The sequence below is a fragment of the Scardinius erythrophthalmus genome, assembly GCF_964197995.2.
Source record: "Scardinius erythrophthalmus genome assembly, chromosome: 9".
In the NCBI taxonomy this organism is placed as follows: Eukaryota; Metazoa; Chordata; class Actinopteri; order Cypriniformes; family Leuciscidae; genus Scardinius; species Scardinius erythrophthalmus.
The window spans coordinates 11,052,321-11,076,327 of record NC_138229.1 but is presented as its reverse complement, the minus strand read 5'-3'; the positions used below and the strand labels follow the sequence as shown (position 1 = coordinate 11,076,327).

General features: G+C 37.3%; 3 protein-coding genes across 12 annotated transcripts in view; 1 reads left to right on the top strand and 2 right to left on the bottom strand.

The window, feature by feature from the left end:
- The window catches only part of otomp (otolith matrix protein), an 18,097-nt gene extending 7,669 nt beyond the window's left edge, over positions 1–10,428 (bottom strand). Inside the window, exons 1-4 of one of the 3 annotated variants that reach the window (XM_081373537.1) lie at positions 10,309–10,428; positions 4,659–4,740; positions 782–923; positions 34–170 (exon numbers count right to left, since the gene is read on the bottom strand). In XM_081373537.1, the coding sequence (XP_081229663.1) occupies positions 34–170; positions 782–860 (216 nt within the window). In that variant the 5' untranslated portion in view covers positions 861–923; positions 4,659–4,740; positions 10,309–10,428. Of the gene's footprint in view, positions 1–33; positions 171–781; positions 1,638–4,658; positions 4,741–6,753; positions 6,863–10,308 lie in introns of those variants that run through there. The other 2 variants (XM_081373538.1, XM_081373539.1) reach the window with 2 other exon arrangements.
- acvr1l (activin A receptor, type 1 like) lies at positions 3,532–15,113 on the top strand. The gene is made up of 11 exons (XM_081373536.1): positions 3,532–3,673; positions 4,800–4,872; positions 5,395–5,474; positions 7,139–7,390; positions 8,252–8,466; positions 9,742–9,841; positions 9,972–10,118; positions 10,217–10,492; positions 11,637–11,834; positions 11,962–12,092; positions 12,743–15,113. The coding sequence occupies exons 3-11, from the start codon at positions 5,408–5,410 to the stop codon at positions 12,875–12,877; spliced, it is 1,521 nt and encodes a 506-aa protein (XP_081229662.1). The 5' UTR covers positions 3,532–3,673; positions 4,800–4,872; positions 5,395–5,407; the 3' UTR covers positions 12,878–15,113.
- d2hgdh (D-2-hydroxyglutarate dehydrogenase) lies at positions 9,487–24,007 on the bottom strand. Of its 8 annotated transcripts, XR_014030708.1 has the most exons (12): positions 23,807–23,930; positions 22,805–23,134; positions 22,142–22,199; positions 21,915–22,054; positions 21,569–21,762; positions 20,958–21,126; positions 20,532–20,675; positions 19,505–19,647; positions 19,240–19,405; positions 18,617–18,889; positions 17,950–18,041; positions 9,487–10,434 (listed from the first exon to the last, which is right to left on the bottom strand). XR_014030708.1 is itself a non-coding variant. In XM_081373534.1 (11 exons), the coding sequence occupies exons 2-10, from the start codon at positions 23,130–23,132 to the stop codon at positions 18,627–18,629; spliced, it is 1,605 nt and encodes a 534-aa protein (XP_081229660.1). In that variant the 5' UTR covers positions 23,133–23,134; positions 23,807–23,933; the 3' UTR covers positions 16,045–18,041; positions 18,617–18,626. The 8 variants fall into 8 exon arrangements, 6 of the variants coding, with proteins under 6 accessions (XP_081229660.1, XP_081229659.1, XP_081229657.1 ...); XR_014030709.1 differs by having other exon boundaries at positions 21,915–22,199; positions 23,807–23,929; XM_081373534.1 differs by lacking the exon at positions 9,487–10,434 and having other exon boundaries at positions 16,045–18,041; positions 23,807–23,933.

Here is a 24,007-nt window from a genome sequence, read left to right as displayed (position 1 = left end):
TGATTTGCTTCTTGGGAAACAATCTCCTACAACCTTAATTTGCTTCATGCAGTCAGTTGGACTTTGGCCCCTCACACACAGTAGTTGTCCGCGGATGTTCCTGGCTGTGGCATTCCCAGCTAGATCCAAACACTTCTGCTCTTCGACATCAGACACTGTGCACCATCTGACTGCAAAGAAAAAATAATAATTGAAAATGTATACTTTTCCAAATGAATGAAAACATCAAATATATTTGTTAATTGTTCACACTACCAATCAAAAGTTTGCATACATTGTTTTTTATTAATATTACAGTCAGTCAAAAAGTGTAGGAAGGAGGTGACCAAAAAATTACACAAATCAAAACAATTTTATATTTTAGCTTCATCAAACCAAATCAATCTTAATCAACTTAATTAGGAGACACTTGGGATACAAACAGTATTGAATGAGTAACCATGAATGCTGGACTATTTTCTTACATTTATCCTTCTTTTCCATGAATGAATAATATTTCTTAATATTAATTGATTAAAATAACTATTAATAAAATAATAAATTAAAATTCATAGGTAGGCACGATTTATATTTCCTACAAAAATACTGTCAAGCATTTAAGCATACATGTTTCAACGAAACATAAGTTTAGTTAATTTTGTCCAAAACCTTTTCATAATCATTGCTATATGAAGTTCTCCAAGCAAAGTGAATCCTGTGTTCATTCTGATCCAGTGCAGAAAGCCAATCCATAACAATGTCATAACAAGATCAGAAAGCTGAGAACATATATAGTACTTACTAATGTTGTTTTCAGTGGACATAGAAACCAGAACAAGCAGGAACAGAACCACTGCAAGGTGTCCTCCTGGATGATCCATGCTGACTATGAACAGTAACCTTCCAAATGGGCTCAGACTCACAGGGTGCTGTGGGAAGTAAAACTAAAAAAAGGAAAAAGACAGGAAAAAAGGCTTGGGGCTCATATTGCTCCCTTTTTAGGGTACCCAGAAGTCTCAGAAACCAAGAGGGGAGGGAAAACTTTCCATTAGGTCTTTACTGAAGTTTCTCTGCTTTTTTTTTTTTTTTTCAGATCTAACATTGCTAGGTTATTTTCCACTTATCCGATCATGATGGGCATCTAGTGTTTCTTTCCTTAACCAATGGGACCTCATGGCATGCAAGCTCTTGCACACTTCACTGCACCTGGCACCCGGGCAGGTCAGATCATTTCTGAGGTTATAATTAAGTAAGATACAATAGCTTTTTGTGGACAGCTTCTAAAGCCCCTCAAGATTAAACCAAAGGTCCTAAACTAGCCAAGTTTGATTAGAGATATGGATGAAGGGGCAACAGGAGGTTCTTTTGTGCCACTATGCAGTTGAGGAAGCATATAGGCCACTTGATACCTTCTCTGAATCCTAATTCTCATGTCACCTTCCCCATAATCAATGCTTTATTGAAGGAGACACGAGTCAGCTAAGGGATAGGAGACAGCATTTCAGAGCCAAAAACAAACCTATAAAGGTACACATACAATGATGTCCACATTTAGCCAAAACATTACAAAATCCTTGTTAATAAATGCAAGAATTTTTTTTTTTTAAGTATATATACAGGTGCTGGTCATATAATTAGAATATCATCAAAAAGTTGATTTATTTCAGTTATTCCATTCAAAAAGTGAAACTTGTATATCATATAGACTCATTACATGCAAAGTGAGATATTTCAAGCCTTTATTTGTTATAATTTTGATGATTATGGCTTACAGCTTATGAGAACTACAAAATCAAAATCTCAGAAAATTAGAATATTACATGAAATCACACAGTAATTACACAGTAATCCCATGGTCATTGAACCAGGTTTTGGTTATTTTGGCAGTGTGGGCAGGTGCAAATCCTGCTGGAAAATGAAGGAAGCATGAAGTGCTCTGGAAATGTCCTGGTAGACGGCTGCGTTGAGTGGACAGCACAGTGGACCAACACCAGCCGATGACATGGCTCCCCAAACCAACACAGACTGTGGAAACTTCACACTGGACTTCAAGCATCTTGGATTGTGTGCCTCTCCATTCTTCCTCCAGACTTTGGACCTTGGTTTCCAAATGAGATGCAAAATTTGCTCTCATCAGAAAAGAGGACTTTGGTCCACTGTGCTTTATTAAATCCAGAGTCAACGCAGCCGTCTACCAGGACATTTTCAGAGCACTTCATGCTTCCTTCATTTTCCAGCAGGATTTGCACCTGCCCACACTGCCAAAATAACCATGGGATTACTGTGTAATTACTGTGTGATTTCATGTAATATTCAAATTTTCTGAGATTTTGATTTTGTGGTTTTCACAAGCTGTAAGCCATAATCATCCAAATTATAACAAATAAAGGCTTGAGATATCTCACTTTGCATGTAATGAGTCTATATAATATACAAGTTTCACTTTTTGAATGGAATTACTGAAATAAATAAACTTTTTGATGATATTCTAATTATATGACCAGCACCTGTATATATATATATATATACATTTTTTTTTTCACAGCAGCAAAATGGCTCAAAAATGGCTAACGGTACAATATTTTATCAGTAAAGTCAGACTTTAAAGTGTTAACTAACTTCAGAATGCTATATTCAGTAACTAGATCTATCCCTCTATGTTTCATGTTGTTGCATGCCAAGGGGGGAAAAAAAGCATTTCCCACAGAGTTACAATTGCGTTCCACACAACATCCACCCCCATGCCATAAATGCCAAAAAATTACATTGCTTTGATTATACATGAAAAATCTATGATATTGAGTGGAACGGAATTGCCACTTGAGGGCCGTCAGACGACTTATCTCCCTGCCCTTTGGTGTCCCTGACTCCATATCCTTTTTTCCGCATACAGAAAATGACACGGTCATTAATCAACAAGCTATTTTAGAGCAAAAAAACTGTCTGGCCACTGGCTCCTTGACTATCAAGGCAAGGACATTTGCTTTCTTTAAGCAGATATGTGTGTCTCTTTAACAGATTGTAAATTGTAATAAAAATGATCATACACTTTTAGGTAAACTGATAGGCCTACATGGAATTGATGGGCAGTATAAACTTACATAGGTGATGTAAGACCAGGCTATTCTATATATATATATATATATATATATATATATATATATATATATATATTGCTTTATAATATATATATATATATATATATATATATATATTTATATATATTGTCTTAATGCTATTCTAATGTTCGTCTTGAAAACAAGCATCAATATGTAAATATTATAAAATAGATTGAATTCATCACTATAAGTTAGCTCACAGACAATCAACGACGTAACTTTAATAAACAGGTATTTTTATTAATTGAAGAGAAAATTGGGCACTGTTTGTTGACGAACTAAATTTCTACCTTCGTGAGGCTGAGCCAAACGGTTTTGTTTAAAAGTTGTGTGGGGTTACAAAATAATCAAATGCCGTTTTGTGCTTCCTGATACCAGCTGATACTCTCATTCGGCGGACTGTGGTATCCCACAATGCTCTCGCGCGTCAGTTGTTTATGGTGACGTCACGGCGCAGTCTTTTCAGTCTCTCTGGGTGGCGGCAGACAGTCTGTCTGCGCTTAAAACACGACTTCGAATAAAACAGTGAAAACACGGAACGTTAACACAAACATGAATCTGCATTGCAGCTGAAGGTAAAAGCGATCTTCAATGTCACTTTGAACTGTTGGAAATAAACCCAGCGAGGAAATAATGGTCGTTGTTAGCACCGTTAGCACAACTGCTGCAAACAGGCCGTTTGTTAGATATAGTAATAATACAGCCGTTGTCATGATATGCGACAGCCTCTGTTTTTGCGAGTTATTTTATATTTTTGTTGATGTTTGTGCGTGGATCGTTGCTGTTAGAGATCTTTGATAATAATGTAGCGACTTGTATCTGTTAAAGCAGATCTGTAGTGTTATTGTCGCCCACCTTCGTGAATACAAGAGTCTTATGTAAATAATCTGCTTGTATAAAAGGTTTTCATTAACAATTATGGGTGTAATACCAATGTATGTCGGTCGTCTTGATTGTTTTGTTGCATGTAAGACTCTTTTAGATCGTGACAATAAAGGCTCGCTCTGGTCTTTACTGAAAAGGCTCCCACGATCACTGAAATCTGGAAATACCAGTGCATGTTAAACTGTGATTACCAGGCCTATAGTATTCTTATCTATTACACTTGCTAGGAAAGTGTAACGTGTACAAACTCTATGAAATCATATAACACTGAACTCTATGTAATATGATCCAGGTTGTAAGAGCTTCCGAATATGAATGAAACCTTGAAACAATATTGTGAAAGCATTTGGAGAGAAAAAAATGTTACGACGTGAAGTGAATTTTTCAGATTTCTTCACTATTTCAAGGTCTAATATTAGTAAAATTACATTTATCATGTGAACTACTTTGTACAGTCGGATGTTGTTTCTTCCATTGAAGCACAAGATGCTGCTGTCATTAAAGTGAAAGAGCAATGATTCATTTGAATTAATCAAATTGTTATGCTGATAATCTTAAAAAGCAATTCTGTTAGATCAGAAAAATGCAAAACAGAAGCATTTAGGGATCCCATGTCTTTGTAAAACCATAACTTTTTAAACATGAGTAGCAGCAGAAGGGAATCAGCTCTCTTACTATCAGTGTAAAGACTCCCAGGCTCCCTCTTATCCTGTCACTCACTCCTTCCTGTTAAGAAATGACCAGGGAAAATTCACCGCTGTGGGAAGAAAAGAAAAATAGTTTAACATGCTGCTATTGTTTCGATCTTCTTTTTAGGATCCAATGGGAAGACAGAGTCTTGTTGTGCGCATACTGAAAGGCAGTGCTGAGAGTCACCTGAGTTGTACAAGTAAGCCTATCCTTGTCACCCTTGTGTAAAATTGCATTTTGGTCATTTTGAATTCCTTTTTTTTTTGTAAGGAGTAAAGAGGCGTTAGATAAAATGATGCAACAAGGACTCATAGTCTATAATTAATCATGACTCCCTGATTTGTGTCCTTGAATATTACACCGTTATGGTGAGTTCCTACACCCCCAAAATGCTTGTTCCTTTTGCCTCTCCTAATGTGCTCCTCCGCTGTCTTTGATGTCGTTCCATAATGGGCATCTCTCTCTCTCTCTCTGCTCCGTTGGCATGGAGACAGACCCCTGTCTGAACACACACACACACACAGGAGTGAGGGAGGCAGAGCACAGCTGCACTCTTTTAAAAAATGTAATTAAGTCGTCATCTTTGTGTGTGTGTGTGTTTTTTTTTATTAGTGATTGATTCTGGCCTACTGTTTTGCAGAAGTTTTATTTAAACTGGACGGGTGATATGTGGTGTGTATCGGATTAAATGTGCAGTTGTAACACCTCGCTTTCCTTTCAGTGCAGTGAACCAAATGGGGCATTGCAGCACCCGAATCATCGTCCTTTTCCTGCTTCAATTCTTACGGACATCGGCTAAAGGTAAAGACCTGGCAAACATAAATCCTTTTTTTTATATATATAATATTATTATTACGTTATTATGGTTTTATAATGTTTTTTAAGTTATTATTATTATGAATAAGAATTGTTATTATTATGAATCATATAACTACAATAATACCAATTATCTTTAAAAAATACTAATAATTATTGTTAGTTATTTATTTTATGTGATGTTTAGTGATGGGTAATTCTTAAAGTCCCCCTGTGGCTAAAATCAAGCTTTTAATGTGGTTTATATGTCTATGTGGTGTTTTTAATATGCTTTAAGACAAACCATGTTCAAATTCATAAGTCAACACCATTGCTGAGTATTTTCTCCTTAAAACTGCAGTGAACCAAAGACAGTCTCAAAAAAGCGGTTTGAAATCGCTGGTGTTTCTGACGCCACAAACTACCTTGTAACCAATCACGTCAACGAGTGGATCTTTGAGCTGGTGTGAGTGCGTGGAGGCGGGGCCATTTTGCATATTCATTGAACAGTGTATACTAAATGAGGCAAGGGTGTAGAGTTACATTCAAGCTATTTTCAAGGCATGAAGAACTTTTTTTTTTCTTTAAGATTTTTTTTTTTAAATATGTAATTTTGGTAAGGGATACAATGATTGACTACAGGGGGACTTTAATTGCCAACTCACAAACCCGAACATACAGATATGTTAGGGGACAAGTTTGTTTGTGTTTTGTTTAGTTTTTCTCAGCATGACTGAAAATTAATCCGAAGTGTCAGTAAAGTCATTTGTAATGTTACAAAAAGATCTCTATTTCAAATAAATGCTGGTCTTTTGAACTTTCCACAAATATATGAAGCAGCATAACCGTTTTCAGCTGTGATAAGAAATGGTACAAACTGACAACTAGTTGGTTCTCTAAAGAAGCAGACTGGAAACCTGTCAATGAATTTCCTTTAAAAATGAAATACGTATCATCATTCACTCACCCTAATGTCATTCAAAATCTTGTATGACTTTCTTCTTCTGTGGAACATAAACATTTGAGAAATGTCTTAGTGTTTCGTTACCACAAAAAAAATGTGTTCTGCAGAAGAATAAAAGTCATACAGGTTTTGAGCCAGATGAGGGAGAGTAAATGATGATGGAATTTTTATTTTGAGTAAACTCTCCCTTTAATGAATGGAGCTGGCAATGTCAACCATCTTTTGCCATTCATGTGAACAAATGTGCATTAACCACCAATAATTCATAGTGAATTAATTCATAGTGAAACTTTTAGACACAGCACTGTAGGAATGGTGTACCTTGTAGTAGTTGTACTTTCATTAGGTGTCAGTGTCCTCTCTTCTCGGGCTCTGTTAGCGTGTCTCACGAAGGGCATAAAACATGAATGCTGGGTTAATTGATCTGTGTCACTGATGCTCTCTGGCCTTTATCCTGTGTAGTCAATTTGTAAAGTCGACAGTTCAGTGTCACAGGAAATGAAGGCAGGGAAAAGGGAAGAAAACAGTCTCAGTTATCAGGCAGAGAGAGTCTCGTCTGTGAGGACTGGCGTCATGCTGCTCTTCCTTAATTAATTTCATTGTACCCAGAGTTTTTGCAGCTGGGGATAACTGGCGACAGACTGGGTCCCTTTTTCCTAGTTTTTTTATTTAACTACCTCACTTTCTGTTTTCTGTCTCTGTCCAGATGTCTCCATTGACTGCATGTGTGTCGGCAGTGACTGTAATGAGCAGCAGTGCACCGGAGACCAGTGTTACACCTCTGTTATCATTATCAACGATGTGACGACGTTCAAACGTGGCTGCCTGATTGGGCCAGAGAGCAAGCGCATGACCTGCTCTGCAAATCCCTCTGCTAGTCACATCGTAGAATGCTGCTCCCAACACATGTGCAACGCCAACGTCTCCAAAGAGACCCTTCTACGACTACTGCTGACAAGTAAGTCAATTCATTCAAACTCTAGAGAAACAAGATTTGTAATCTGCAACCTGTAGGAGATTTGAATACCAGTTTTGCTATGGTACTGTTTTGTAAACGGGGATCAAGAGTAAGGACTTTAATGGCTAAAGTTCAGATATGTACCTGCCCTGCGAACAATTTCACTGACCATCAAATAAATAACAGGGTTCCCACGGGTCATGGAATTTCTGGAATGTCATGGAATTTTAAAAGGTCTATTCCAGACATTGAAAGTCAGGGAATTTTATATATTTTTTGTCCAAGTCATGGAATATCAGGGAATTTAGTTTGTTGCTTTAAATTTTAGTTTCCATTTATCAAAATGTAATTTTTCTATAACGATTTTTTTATTGCGCTGTTTCACACATCTTTCTACGGAGCCACTGAGGGCACCTTTGCAAAAATAATAATACGGACTTTGATTTGATTGTCTGCTATATATTTGCTTCTCATTTATTAAATACAGGCAATTGGTTGATGAAAAATATATTAAAATTAAGATACAATTTATAGAAAACGAAATTCACTTTAAAGAAAGGCTTTCTACAAAACAGAACAGCTCGGTGCTCCGCAAAACAGCAGCCTGTTTTGCCGTTCATTATAGGTCATGGAAATTCATCTTTTTAGTCAGTGAAAGTCAGGGAAAAGTCAGGGAATTTGACATTTGGTTTAGAGTGGGAACCCTGAAATAAGAAATAAAATTCTATTTTAGTTTTAATTAAATTAGTTATAGTTGTTTAATTTATAGTTTAGCAACTGATTTGGCTCAAAGATTTATAATTTTTAATTTAATACATTGTAAATGCATGGTAAATCTATTTGCTTGTGTTTTCTGAAAAGGTCCAGAATCAGAAAAGGCTGTGCATTACCGTGTGGAGATGCTGGTTCTCTTTGTGTTCGGGCCGTTTGTGGTTCTGGGTTTGCTGTCTGTGCTGGCTTTGCTGGTGTGCCGTAGACTCCATCATGGGCGCCTGGAGAGACTGCATGAGTTTGACACTGAGCAGGGGGCCATCGACGGCCTTATTGCATCTAACGTTGGAGACAGCACACTTGCGGTACTTTAACATTATACACTACAACTGTTTCTGAAATATATATTGTATATTACAAATATCAGGGCCTGTATGGAATATGTTACATTTATTTTATTTGGTGAGTGAATTGTAATGGGAAACTTCACTCATGAATCCATTGATGTTCACTCATTCAAAAGTTTGGGATTTAAAAAAAAAAATGTTTTTGAGTCTCTTTTGCTATCCAACACTGCATTTATTTGAATAAAACAGTAATATTGTGAAATATTACAATTTAAACTGTTCTATTTTTATATAATTTATTCATGCGATGGCAAGGCTGAATTTTCAGCATCATTACTCCAGTCTTCATTTGCTATGTTTCCATCCAAAGTTGCAAATTTAACTTGTGTGCAAAAAAATTGGAATATCGCATAAAACATTCCCGAATAAAGGACTTTTCCATCCAGTGAGTCGAAGAGAACAAAATCATCACTTCCTGATAAACTGGCGCTAAATATCACTAAGAAATGTTGGAGAAGCCACTGTATATAATAATTTTCATATATAATAAATTACTTGCATCTCAGAGCTCGCAGACGAAAAGCAGTAAATGTGTAATCTTACTTTTGGAGGCAGATGCTGTTGTTTTTGGAATGCAGTCATGTAAGAGAGTAGAACTAGAGGTAATTCTACCAAACCACTTTGACGATCCTTTGCTCAGGCATTACAGAACAACCAAAACAGCATTTCAGATGCTGTACAAGACGGCTCGCTGGTTAGATCAGTTATACCATCCTATCATGCAAAGTCACATGATTTTTTTTGATGCGCATCGAGGAATTTATTTTGATAAAATGTGTTTCCATTGCAGTTTATGCGCATGTTCCAACTCAAATGAGTGCATAGATTTTTTTTATGCACATTTTTTTTTAATTGATGTGCATCTTGGCATTTCCATCCACCGTTTTTCAGAAATCGTTCTAATATGCTGATTTGATGCTCAAGAAACATTTCTTCTTATTAGCAATGCTAAAAACAATTGAGCTGTTTTGTCTTTGAATAATAGAAAGTTCAGAAGAACAACGTTTATTTGAAATATAAATGTTTTTATAACAATGTAAAAGTCTACACCGTCACTTTTGATCAATTTAATGGAGCAGTGCTAAATAAAAGTATTAATTTCCTTCAAAACAAAAAATCTTACTGACCCCAAACGTTTGAATAGTAGCGTATGTTGCAGTGGTTTAGCTAAAGTTGTTCTGTATTCCTTCTTTTAATGGTTAGATATTGACTCATCGGTCTTGTTTTCTCTAGGACCTGATGGATCATTCTTGCACATCAGGCAGTGGTTCAGGACTGCCCTTCCTGGTGCAGAGGACAGTTGCACGGCAGATCAGCCTGGTAGAATGTGTTGGTAAGGGCCATTGGGTTTTTGGGGCCTTTGTATCGATTACACAATTATGTAATCTCTGTCTAGACAAATGTGCCCCAAATTGGGGACGGTGATGTATGTGATATGATTTCTTCGTGTTTTATGTTCTCAGGTAAGGGACGGTATGGTGAGGTGTGGAGAGGTCAGTGGCAAGGAGAGAATGTAGCCGTGAAGATCTTCTCCTCCAGAGATGAGAAGTCATGGTTTAGAGAGACCGAAATATACAACACTGTTCTACTACGACATGATAATATATTAGGTGAGTCAGACATATTTTTTTTTCCTGACTCATAAAGAGAGAATAGCATCTTTTCAAAGCATTGTGGCTAATGTTATTTTAAACTCTTTTCTTTGCAGGATTCATGGCTTCTGACATGACCTCCCGAAACTCTAGCACTCAGCTGTGGCTCATCACACACTATCACGAGAATGGCTCTCTCTATGACTACCTGCAGCGTGTTGCCGTGGAGATGGCAGATGGACTGCACATGGCGGCGTCGGTAGCCAGCGGGCTGGTGCACCTGCACACGGAGATCTTTGGCACTGAAGGCAAACCGGCCATCGCTCACAGAGACCTGAAGAGCAAGAACATCCTGGTGAAGAAAGATCTGCAGTGCTGCATCGCTGACCTGGGTAATAATCTGCTGTGCTTTTGTTGTTTTTTTCCTTCAAATTTGACCCTGTACACATAATATATATTTTTTAAATTCTTTTTAAAATACATTTTCTGCAAAATTTAATGAATTTCTTGTAGTAACTGACCTAACCAAGGCTGTGCGGACAGGAAAGAAACATTTATTAAATCAATAATAAATAGTACAACTTATAGGTACACTAACTTCTTTTTTTTCATCATCAATTAATCCTTCTTCAAAAACCTGTTTTGTCTTACCCTGATTCACTATGGTAAGCCTATTGTAAGTGTTTTATATAGACCTGACAGGATGGTTTTCGTTGGAAATTTTATACTTGTATTACTCGTCTGTACGCGTCTCGTCATATCCGTCAATAGAGAAAAGTTGCTCCAGCTACTTTTACGCGTGTGTGGTGTGGGAGTGTCATAGGTTAGTTGTCACAATGAGTGAGAAAGGTTGATAATGGAGCTCATGAAATCTGCAGGGAATCACCAGTTAAAAAAAAACAAAAGCAAAATGCAGAACAGAGGAGAGTTTGCTGGCAAAAAGAGAACGCGACAGGGCTCGTATTAAAATGAGAATCAACATTGGCTTGCCTCTTCGGACATGGCAAGAACTGAGGGATTTGAAATGGTTTAAAAGTGCATGGAGATGACGTTTTTATTACTCAACAGGTGAACATGTCTTCTGTGGCTGCATTTGACCACATGAGCGTCTACACTATGAAATTAATCCAATCGAATGCTTTTTCGACTACTTCTGGTAGTAGTAGTTGTAGTAGTTCGACTACACTTAAGTTTAAAAGTTTGGGGTCGATAATTAAGTCTCTTATGGTCACCAAGGTTGTATGTGTTTGATCAAAAATACAACAGAAATATTATAAATGAACTGTTCTTACAAAAGAACATTTATTTAAAATAGAAATCTTTCTTAACAAAGTAAAAGTCTTTACTATCACTTTTCATCAATTTTAATGCATCCTTGCGGAATTAAAATCTTTAAGAATTTTTTATTTTATTTTTTTACTGAACAAACTTTTAGTGTATAATAGAATTAGTTTTACATATAGACCCACTAGTGATTCACAAATGTACTTCTCTCCTTGGTCTTCTGTTCATTCCCTTCCTTGTATCTTTCTATAGGTCTGGCAGTAACACACACGCAGTCTGATAATCAGCTGGATGTGGGAAATAATCCTAAAGTAGGAACCAAGCGCTACATGGCACCGGAGGTTCTAGATGAGACCATTCAGACAGACTGTTTTGATGCCTATAAGAGGGTGGACATCTGGGCCTTTGGTTTGGTGCTGTGGGAGATCGCTCGCAGAACCATCAGTAACGGTCAGCTCACTGGACACAACATTATATTTTGTCCGTATTCAAGGGCAATACTGTTATTGCCTATATCTGTTCAGACAGTTGTCCAAATGAATGCTCAGTGACTGTTTCTTCAACTGTTATCCTGTAGGAATCGTAGAGGAATACAAGCCACCTTTCTACGACCTGGTGCCTAACGACCCCAGCTTTGACGACATGAGGAAAGTGGTTTGTGTGGAGCAGCAAAGGCCGTTCATTCCCAACCGCTGGTTTTCAGATCCTGTAAGTACTGAGGAGACATCTCTGTGTCCCTGTAAACCTGTCCAGTGGATGTGTTAATAGTCCACTCATAGAGTGCTGCAGGATTGAGTACTTAAACCCAGAGATGAGTTAACATTTTTTCACTTCTAGTAGAAATGTCTTGAAAAAGACTTGCTAACAAGTGGCTAAATTGGCCTACAGAGGTTGTGAGGGACATTCCACGTCATCACGCCTTCGATGAAAACTAATCTGCTCACTAGTCTGCTTTTACAGCCTCATCGCAAACTATTCAAACTTTCCAGCTTACAGATTTTAAAGACTGAAAGAGTTGTCGAAAGTTTAGCGGTGGTGATGTTGAAGCCATGCAACCGTGTTGTAGTTTGTTTATATCATCATAAACTTTTGTTGGTCACAGAGCTTATTTTCTGTTATAATCTAAAAGCATATTTAAAAATCCTATTGGCTATTTGTTGAGGGAATCAGGGTGACTCTAACTTCCGTGTTGACCTACAAAAGTATGTTTTCTCTGCAGCACTCACTATCTTTAGACTAAAAATAATCAGTAGTTGTGATCCCTGTAAGAAAAATAAGGAACTAGATGTCTGATTATGCTTCTAAAACATGGATCCTCACCATGATCTGAAAACAAGTGTTTGTGTGTGTGATCACAGACCCTGTCTGCTCTGGTGAAGCTGATGAAAGAGTGCTGGTACCAGAACCCATCGGCTCGACTCACCGCCCTGCGCATTAAAAAGACTCTGGATAAAATCCACAGCTCCCTGGAGAAGGGCAAAATCGACTGCTGAGAAGAACTACTGACCGCTCATTATACAGACACTGCTATATCCAGACCATTGGATTCAAGCGCTGGCTTCTGTCCCAATCCTGTTTATTCGCTTTGTTCTTCCTGTCCATTGGCCTACAAACGTTTTATAGGGGAATTCTGCTCTTTTATGGATTGTTTTCTCCACTGAACCCGGTGGGACTCCTATTTCCCCTCAAGAATCAGCATAAAGAAGAGATGCACAGTCAAAATATAGACACAGTCTAACAGGCCTTGAATTGAACCCTCTTTCATGGATTTTTTTTTTTACACAATCACATTGTCTATTTAACCATTGGCAAACTTTTAAGATTTGTACTTTTCGGAAAATCGAAGAGGACAGATTCACCCGCTGAAATGCAATCAGTACCCATAGTGTGTGTGTGTGTGCATGATTCTTATTACAACCAGAAGAACTTTATAGCTGTAATGTCACTTGCTTTTAGAAATCTGATGGTTTTTGAGCTTTTAAAAGGTCCCAATAATTCTTGTAGATAAGTTAGGCAAAACTCAGTCACAGTTTTTGAATTTGCTACAGTGGACTTGTGTTATAAAGCTCTTTGGTTACAAAATGCCACTATGTACAGTAGAGAACTACAGACTGTCTTTAATTAGGCTTGTTTAGTGATCAGACTTGGTTAAAGGTATAGTTCATCTAAAAATGTCATTTCAAACCCAAATTACTTGACCAGGAACTGTCGAAATCCCTGAAAGTGACATAAAAAACAGTTGTATAGGTTTGTAAAGACAAAAGGGTGGGTAAATGATGACTGAATTGAGAAACTAAGAACTATCCCTTTAATTCCCAGTCTGGTTATGCTCTTAGCACCCCCATGAGGGCTTCCTTTGACAAGGCCTTTCTGACCTGTTGCCTCTATGCCTGCCTGACAAAAAAGCCATTGTAGCACATCATAGTGCTTTTTTTTTTTTGTAGCTGTTTGTCTTTCTCTTTGCCCTCACCGGCATGCATACTTGATGTTTCTTCACTGACAATCAGCCGCTGTCCAGTAGGCCTAAATTATTTGCTAATGTTGTGTACAAAACCCTATTTACGAGTGTTCAAGCTGACGCGTCAACACACTAACAGAGCTATTCAGTCATAAACACTTTTTTTTTTTTTTTGTGAATTTGTTTATCCTCACGCTTTTTCACACTTTTGTATCAGTTTTCAACATACACCATAAACCGAGAGAATTTTAAAACTATTTAAAAGTGCGGTGTCACTCTAATATAGGATTTATGAGGTTTACAAAGGAAAACACTATCGTTACATCCCAAGTCGAAAAGGTTTGTGTACGTTGCTTATGGATTGAGTTGAGTGAAGTTGTGACGTTTTTTAGGAATTTGAAGATGCCGTCATGACACGGCTGTGTAGCGCTCAACACTGGTCACTTTTGCTCTCCCATAAATGGCTGAACGTTTACATATTTGTGTTCTACAGGGGAATGATGTTAGGAATTAGACAACAGGAATTGTTGCATTTTGAACTGTGAATATGTTATAATGAAGAACCCATATGTATGATGTTACTGGAATATAAAATGCAAGACACAGTTATGAATTAAAAAAAAATGCTCTTTTCATTGGTTACAACAGTGGAATGGTTTTTCTTTGTCATGTCCTTGTGCTTAACGAAAGGCAATTCATGCTGTAATAATGCTTTCTTTTTAAGCGTACATTTCGGGAATTGTGTTGCACAATATCATGCATCTGTCTTGAGATTTGCTGTAGAGGGAGAAGAGCTAAATGAAGCATTAGAAAGGGTTTCCCATTGTCTGACTGCTGGGAAATGACCTGATTATCTGTGGCCTTGTTTACAGGTGGTCTGGAGCCTCTCTTGGATAACCAGTGCTTTTATAGCTGGTAGGAGAACGTACATGCCAACTCTGCCACAGACGCAAGATCTCTAGTAGCATTCTTGAAAAAAAATGCCTCTTAAATAAGCTAAGATATAGTTCCATTGCTTTCTTCCAGAAATAGTTTTCCTGTTGACCTAGAAAGGAATTAAATGTGGGTTGCACTTTATTTTAAAGGAACACTCCACCGTTTTTTGAAATAGGGCTTATTCACCTTCTTTCCTACATTTAGATAAGTGGGCAAATGCATTTTTGTCTCAGTGCATGCATTGTTTAAGTTTGACAGGGTCGGCGCTAGCTTAGCTTAGCATAATGAATGGAATCCTTTGTTGCCAGCTAGCATGTCCTGAGTAAAAGTAATATAAAAATTTTTTAAAAAACACCTAATTACTTGTGGCTTGCGTATTCACAACGAGTACAAATAGCGATGCAGATTAACACTAGGCGATTTCCTAGGCAGATATTGACATATATTAAGGACTATATTAGAGGGAAGCACAGGCGAAGCACTGCTACTTGGGCGTGATATCTCTGCGCCCAAGTAGCAGTGCTTCGCCTGTGCTTCCCCCTAATATAGTCCCAAGTTAATATCTGCCTAGGAAATTGCCTAGTGTTAATCTGCATCGCTATTTGTACCTGTTGTGAATACGCAGGCCACAAGAAGTAATTAGGTGTTTTTTTGTTTTGTTTTTATTAAATTTTGTTTTTCTAGTAAATTATAGACCCATTTCAAATCTACCTTTTATGTCTAAAATACTAGAAAAAGTTGTGTCCGCTCAACTGGGCTCTTTCTTACAAGAAAATGACACCTATGAAAAGTTTCAGTCTGGATTCAGGCCGCATCATAGCACTGAAACTGCGCTCGTTAAAATCACAAATGATTTACTTTTAGCTTCTGACCAAGGCTGTATCTCAATATTAGTTTTACTTGATCTTAGTGCTGCGTTCGATACTATAGATCATACAATACTCTTAGATCGACTACAAAATTATACTGGTGTTCAAGGACAAGCATTAAGCTGGTTTAGATCGTATTTATCTGACCGCTACCATTTTGTTTATTTAAATGGAGAAAAATCTATCATAACTCCAGTAAACTATGGAGTGCCGCAGGGATCTGTGTTAGGCCCTCTATTATTCTCAATATATATGCTGCCACTTGGAAATATTATAAGGAAACATGGAATTAGTTTCCATTGTTATGCTGATGACACTCAAATCTATATTTCATCACGGCCAGATGAAAACGCTAAATTATCCAAATTGACAGAGTGTGTTAAAGATATAAAAGATTGGATGACGCATAATTTTCTTTTATTAAATCCAGACAAGACAGAGGTACTACTTATCGGTTCAAAAAACCACCCACAAAACCTCTCACAATACAACTTTAACATAGTAGGATGTCCTGTTACTTCATCCTCTACAGTAAAAGACCTGGGTGTTATATTAGACTGCAACCTGTCTTTTGAAAATCATATTTCATATGTTACAAGAACAGCCTTTTTCCACCTTAGAAACATTGCTAAGCTACGTAATATGCTATCAGTTTCTGACGCAGAAAAGTTAGTTCATGCATTCATGACCTCGAGACTAGATTACTGTAATGCGTTATTAGCCGGTTGTCCTGCATCCTTAATAAACAAGCTACAGTTAGTCCAAAATGCCGCCGCTAGAGTTCTAACTAGATCAAGAAAATATGATCATATAACACCGATTTTATCATCCCTACATTGGTTACCTATAAAGTCCCGTATTAATTACAAGGTATTGCTACTGACTTATAAAGCCCTAAACGGCTTAGCTCCAGTCTATTTAACCGATCTTCTATCGCCCTATAATCCATCGCGCTCTTTAAGATCACTAAATTCGAGGCTTTTGGTCATACCTAGGATATCCAGATCCACCAAAGGAGGGAGAGCATTTTCACATTTAGCACCAAAACTCTGGAATAGTCTTCCGGATACTGTTCGTTGCTCAGACTCACTCTCCCAGTTTAAAACTAGATTAAAGACGCATCTCTTCAGCCAGGCATTCATATAATACTTTTAATCCTACAGTTAAATCCGACCTCTAGTTCATAAACGCCAGAGGAGAACTGGCCCCCGACTGAGCCCGGGTTCTCCCAAGGTTTTTTTTTCTCCATTAGGTCACCTGATGGAGTTTTTCGGTTCCTTGCCACTGTTGCCTTTGGCTTGCTCAGTTGGGGATATTTGGGGATATTTAATTGAATTAATCAATCAACGATACTATTGATCAGCATTACCGAACGTAGACGTTCCACTAGAAACAAACATTGATGTATTGTTCTAATTTATTACTGTGAAGCTGCTTTGATACAACCTGTGTTGTGAAAAGCGCTATATAAATAAACTTGACTTGACTTGACTTGACTTTATTGACAGTTAAATTGTACTTACTCAAATAAGTACTGAGTAATATTAATAAATTACATGTACTTACTATAGAGTTACGTTTAGGGTTAGTTACTTGTAATTATGCATAATTTACTGTTATTATTATAGTAAATACATGTAGTATTGTGTAACTGCCACCTTAAAATAAAGTGTTACCTAAATTTGTTTTCCATTTAGCACAACGGACAGATGATTTATGAATTTATTTGTATTTGATGGGGAAAATTACTCCTATAAGTTTTTATGCCAGTAAAGAGCCATTGTTAACCAAAATATTCTTTTGTATAAATGAATTTAACTTTTTGTTGGTGAGGAACATTAGACAAAATCTGATGTATTTACATGATATAAAATAAAATCTCATGCTGGGCTTTCATTAAAGAATTCATGAAGAATTCAGTGCTGATTTGTGATTTCATTCTTGTCTCCAACTACATTTTTATAGATGGCCATGTGGCTCAGTAGTTTTTAATGCCTAAAAACAGTTAAGGGCATATTTTTTGCACCATCAAACAAAACTGCAACAAAAAAACACCTTATAATATGCCAGTCAACAAACAGGTTATTTACCAAACACCATTGGTTAAGCCAGTGCTTTCCAAATTAACACAGTTTAAATTACTTTGGTCTATTTTCCTAAAAATAGCCTTACCAGATTATAGTTTCCACCCTTATTTGATATGAATAACAATTTATTGTCAGCATTGCTAAACTTCTGTAACGTTATTTTAAAACAACTGATTTCATCGTCAAAGCAACAACAGCATATAAGGTATCTCTACCTGATCAATAGAAATTGTTCAGATATCCGTCTTCGCGCTGATTAGGCGATCACCTGTCATCATCATCATGTGCACAGCGGTGAGGTGTGCCTCTATATGGAGATAGAATTGTGTTTTTATTACATGCGAGAAAATAAATGATCTGAGAGAAAAAAAAAGTTTGAGAGAAAAAGTTATCACACTGATAGCAAAAAAGCATTTCATGAGAGAAAAAAAAATATTTGAAAGAAAAAGTTTTCATACCAATAGCAAAACATAATAATATTTGAGACTAAAAAAAGTTTTGAGATTAAGAATTTTCTCATAGAACATAAAAAATATAAAAAAACCTCTCAAATATATATATTTTGCTATCAGTGTGAAAACATTTTCTCTAAAAAAAAGTGTTTCTCTCAAAACGCTTTTCTTTGCTTTGCTTGCCGAAGCACAACTCGCGTAATTACCAAAACAATGTTCCTCCGCAAGTAACTTGTAGTTTTATGCTTCAACCTCTAGAGGGCCAAAGGTTACATAGTGTAGTTTTAAAGCATCACTTCTAAAACACAACACTGAACAAAATAAATACTTTGATTTTAATCTATTATGGTCCATTCAACTTAAAATAGTTTTACAATAACACCGTACAAATAAAAATAAAACAGTAATTTTTCATAGAAATCATGAATACCATCAAACTATTAGTGTATGTTGTCTGGCAGCATTTTGTAAGGGTTGAGAATGCCTTTAGGATCCAGCATGGCTTTAATGCTGCCCATGAGGGCGACTGTCTCTGAGGATTTACTGTAGTAAATGTAGTTTCTCTTCTTCAGACCCAAGCCATGCTCGGCACTGATGCTGCCTTTCCATTTGGATGTCCACTCGTACACATACGGCTCAATGGCAGCCAGCAGAGCGGGGTCTTTAGAGGGGGACGTGATGTTCAGATGAAGATTTCCATCACCTGAAAGAAAAACAAAAAGAAGAAATACTGAAAACCAAGATATGAATTATGGTCAGGGTTTGAGGGGGTCTGAACCCACTGTTTAAGGCTTTGTGCACATAAGTACACTATTGTAGCATTTTTTTGTTTTTGAAAGAAGCTAGGCTTGATTAAAATCAAATAAATATGACAAATGTAAAAAATATGGTCTCTCTCTCTATAATCATGTTTGATGACTACATGGAAATCAAGAGTCTGCGCACGATTTTCATTTCAGAATTTTCTGTGACTGCAGACAAAGTCAAGTAGTCTATTCCAGCTTTAGACACAGTCCAGCAATTATTGTAAGAAAAAAAAAAAGGTAACCATACCAACATGTCCATAACCGACAACATTCTTGGCCATGTCTCCAAGGTGCCCCCTCATATCTTGAACTAAATCGTAGATCTTTTCCACAGGGAGGGAGATGTCATATTTGTAGGTGTAGCCCTCATGTGTCAGAGCTTCTGTGACTCTCTCCCTCAAAGACCACAATGCCTGTATATAACACAAGTCATTTAGCGCTAGACAGAACAATCGTCACAGAAAAATGTTGAATTCTGCCAATCGATCCACTACACAAGTGAGCAAGAGTGCCTTGATTTTTGTCGCCTCTGTCGCAACTGTCCCATCAGTCACCAGAGATGATGTCATGACCTCCTCAAGGAAGTTGTGTAGTTTTTCTTCATCATGGCTTGCGTTGGATCCAGCGGTCTCGATGACGATGTAAAAGGGACTTTCTGCAACACAGTCATTCTACTTTAAAACATTTAAGAGTCCAATAAAAACAAATGAAAAATCTTCAATCATAATTTTAAAGTCCACCTGAAAATCCATTCCATTTGCTCTAAATGCATGTTTAAATGTAGCTTCTGTCATCGTTTACTCATCCTCATGTCGTTTTAAACCCGTAAGACTTTCGTTCTTTCCTCGGAACACAAATGAAGATCTTTTTGATGAAATCTGAGAACTTCCTGTCCCTCCGTTGACAGCTACGCAACTACCACTTTGACGCTTCAAATGGTGAACAGATTGAATATAGGCTTTTATTCACATCTAAACATTCATCAACTCACACATCAGTTGTGGTAAACGTAACCTTAAGCATGTTCACTTGACGTGGGAGAACCAATGAGGTTCATTCTCGTGTTACGCATCACGTTTCAGCTTCAGCAAGAACCAATCAGGTTCATTCTCGTGTTACGCAACACGTTTAAGCTTCTGCATGAGGTTTGTTCTCGCGCGTCAAGCAGGTTCAGTTGAGCTTCTGTTTATGTTCACTGATCAATGTTTAAATGTGAATGGTTGGTGAAAAGTCTAAATTCAATCTGTTCACCATATAAAGTGATCGAGTCTCTTCAGAATTTTTTTGACTAAACCACTCAGTTCATATGTATTAGTTTTACGATGTCTTTATTAACTTTTTGAAACGTCAAAGTGGAAGTTGCGTAGCTGTCAATGGAGAGTACAGAAAGCTCTCAAAAAGATCTTCATTTGTGTTCCGAAGATGAATGAAAGTCTTACGGGTTTGGGTATGAGGGTAAGTAATTAATGACAGAATTTTCACTTGTGGGCGAACTATCCCTTTAAATGGTCTTGTAACAGTAATGACACTACTGTTTACCAGTGATGGGGTTGGTGAGTTTCAGATGCTTCTCCAGAAGTTTCATACAGGAAGCATCTAAAAACTCAAAAGCAGACAGGATCTCTCCCAGCATCCCTCTACAACACTGAAATGTTTCCAGCAGTTGCTGAAAGCTGGAGCACCCTGCAAAACACATGAGGAACTGCAATAAGTTGATGTAGCCACACAGTAAAGGCCAGTTTACACCAAGCATGATAACTGTAAAGACCGTCAACAAGTTATGTCGTCTACTGCTCTAAATGCTCAAGCTCCTCTGTGTTGTTATATGGTAATAGTTGTGGTGTGGACTTCCCTATTAGAATGATTATTAATACTTTATAGTTATACTTATCATCCTTGTTGTGAATGGCCCATAATATCTTTAGCAAGTTTAAAATGTACTTTACATTTGACGTGACATTTTACCTAAAAATGCTACATTGACAGCTTTAGGCTTGCGGGGGCACAGGATGGAAACGGCAGTAATGACCCCTAATGTCCCTTCTGAGCCAATAAAAAGCTGCTTGAGGTCATAACCAGTGTTGTCCTTGCGAAGTGCGGCCAGGCTGTTCAAAACCCGCCCATCTGCCAAAACCTACACAAGAAAGATAGGCAAGAATACAACTTAAAGCCATTTAGGGACTTTTGGATATCAAAAAGAGCCTGAATTCTAACTCCACAAATGTTAGAATGTGGAGATGTAGAAGAGATGTAGAAGAATGTAGAAGAACCTGGATATACTGTATGAGATGGCCTAATAAAAATAAAAAAATAAAGATTTCCAGGAAAAGTCATGAAAATTAATATAATTTCACTATTCCATGGCCATTTTACTATACTTTATGAATGTACAATGTGAATGAAAATTATGTTTGAAAATCGTTATCAAGTATCAACTGGACAAGTTATGGAGCCTTGGAATATTGTTGTGGACAATGGGGGTCCTTGGAGTCAAAAAGTTTGAGATCTACTGTACATTCAGAGTCGGAAAACATCTCATGTTAGTGTTCATTTTTTGTTAAGATGGAGGTGCTCACCACTTCCAGGCCCAGAACTGTCCCTCTAAGCGACCCGTAGCGCAGCAGTCTGAGACCCCCTGCATTAGTGGACACATTCCCTCCTATATGGCAGCTTCCCTTTGCCCCTAGATCCAGTGGCATGATGAAGTCTTTTTCCTCGAGATAGTGAGACAGGTTCTCTAACACACATCCTGCCTGACAAGTGAGGATACCTGAAAGCCAAATTAATCTCTTTTTAAGAAATGTATTAAGGGAAAATGATTTTGATTTGTTTATTTATATTTAACTGTCCCCAATAACAGATGATACATGTAAAGTTATAATAGATAAATAGGTGATCTAGCAAGCAAACATATATGCACACCTGAGATGCCGTCAAACATCATGACTTGGTTCATTAGAGAAGTGGAGAGGATGATCTCATCAAACACAGGAACACTTCCTCCCACCAGACCTGTGTTCCCTCCCTGCGGACACACTGCCAGATTCCGATCATTACAGTACCTGTGGAAAAACAGAGGATGATTCAAGAAAACAAGTCTTGTAACCAAACACACCATGCAAAATTCAATGTGATCATGGAAATCTGACCTAAGAATCTGAGAGACCTCCTCTGTTGTTTTGGGTCTCAAGAGTACTTCACTATTACCTGCCAGAAAAAAAAAAAAAAAGAAAGAAAAAAAACATTAATTATATGACCACTTTTGAATATTACAGTAACACTTAACAATATGGTTCATTAGTTAATGTATTAACTAACCATGAGCAATACATTTGTTACTGTATTTGTTAATCTTTGTTAACATCAGTTAATAAAAATTAAGCTGTTCATTGTTGTTTTGTGTTAGTTAACACAGTGCATTAACTAATGTTAACAAGATTTTCATAAAGTATTAGTAAATGTTGAAATTAATAAATGCTGTATATAAGTGCAGTTCATTATTAGTTCATGCTAACTAATGTAGTTAACTAATGTTAACTAATGAACCTTATTGTAAAGTGTTACCAATATTACAATCCTCACACATTATGATTGTTTTGTTTTTTCTTAAATACTAATTATTAGCATTTAACTACTGTAGATTGTTTTTGAATAATTTACATTAGGGCTGCAAAGGCATTATATAGAGTTTGTACGATACATTAATATATTTTTTCAACTAAAATCTGATTAAGTCATTTATGTACATTGACAGAACATTCCCAAAACTTTTCTTTAGGAAATGCAAATAGTAAGCAAAATTGGCAAAACACCTTGCACTGTCTTAAGCCAGTCTATATTGCTGGACTTCAGCAGGTCTGGATCGGTGATGCTTCTTCCAGGCAGGAGTGTTCTGAAGAAGGCAAGGTCTTTCTGTGTGACCCTGGAGAAGGGTAACCGTGGAGGAGCATCACCCGGGTTGGCTGGGCTCGCTCCCAACCCTCTGCTGTGCACACAGCGATGCTGAATCAGCTGGCTCGAGGACACTATCAGAGCTCTGTCTGAGGACTCTCGGCCCACTGAACTGAGAGCAGAGCTGTACTGTGACCAAATGAATGTGGACTTCAGAGGAAATCTTGTGAACCTCGGAAAGATCCCCATATCTGTAGTGGAGAGAGCATGACACAAGAGTAATTACATTTCAAACTGCAAATATGGTTTTAACCTAGTTTGCCATTATCATGTGGACAGATATTATTATGAGATAAATATTAAATTTAGTCTTATTGCACAGGGATGTTAAGGAATAATGGATGGTTGAAATGAACCAACAAATGTATTACAGTGATCACAGTACACAATCAAGTTCTAAAACACAAAATATGAATCTAATCTGGCAATCCAATTGAAAAATTCTATAATAATGATACGGTCTCATAATATAAACATTATATTAGAGGGAGAGGGAGAGGGAGAGGAAGAGGAAGAGAGAGAGAGAGAGAGAGAGAGAGAGAGAGAGAGAGAGAGAGAGAGAGAGAGAGAGAGAGAGAGAGAGAGAGAGATTTATTTTCTTTTTCACTATTTCTTTAACGTCAATGCAGAATGATAGCATACTTATACAACAGTTTGCAACAGCAAGCTCATAACGACAAAATATTATTGACCAAAACAGCTACAAACTACAAAGAAATACATGTCCCAAAAGTCCCATGGTTTATATTTGCACGAGTTAAATTAAATGGTTCGGTTTTAACACCTGATTCAGATATATGCTGGTGCCTTGGTTCTTTAACATTCGCTATCGTGTTACACATCATGTCGAGTAGGAAACCTACTGTGTCCGAGGTGAAGGGACTTTCAGCTGATTTCACATTATATCACAAAGATACTGAATCTTCTAACATTTTTGCCTACAACTAAAAGGTCTGTACAAGTGTTGTGATTAACTTCCTCGTGACCTTCGAGCTTTAGCAGCAGGATTACACGGTGAAACAGCGCGGTCTATCGCCCAGGAGTGAAATGGCTCTCAATTATCC

Excerpts from the sequence above, each read along its gene's own strand:
- d2hgdh (XM_081373531.1), bottom strand. The coding sequence starts at position 23,132 with ATGGGGATCTTTCCGAGGTTCACAAGATTTCCTCTGAAGTCCACATTC. Across the intron at positions 20,676-20,957 it reads TGTCAATGTAGCATTTTTAG|GGTGCTCCAGCTTTCAGCAA; the intron begins GTAAAATGTCAC and ends TGTGTTTTGCAG. Across the intron at positions 19,648-20,531 it reads ACTCACCAACCCCATCACTG|AAAGTCCCTTTTACATCGTC; the intron begins GTAAACAGTAGT and ends ACTGTGTTGCAG.
- acvr1l (XM_081373536.1), top strand. The coding sequence starts at position 5,408 with ATGGGGCATTGCAGCACCCGAATCATCGTCCTTTTCCTGCTTCAATTC. Across the intron at positions 9,842-9,971 it reads CAGCCTGGTAGAATGTGTTG|GTAAGGGACGGTATGGTGAG; the intron begins GTAAGGGCCATT and ends TTATGTTCTCAG. Across the intron at positions 10,493-11,636 it reads GTGCTGCATCGCTGACCTGG|GTCTGGCAGTAACACACACG; the intron begins GTAATAATCTGC and ends ATCTTTCTATAG.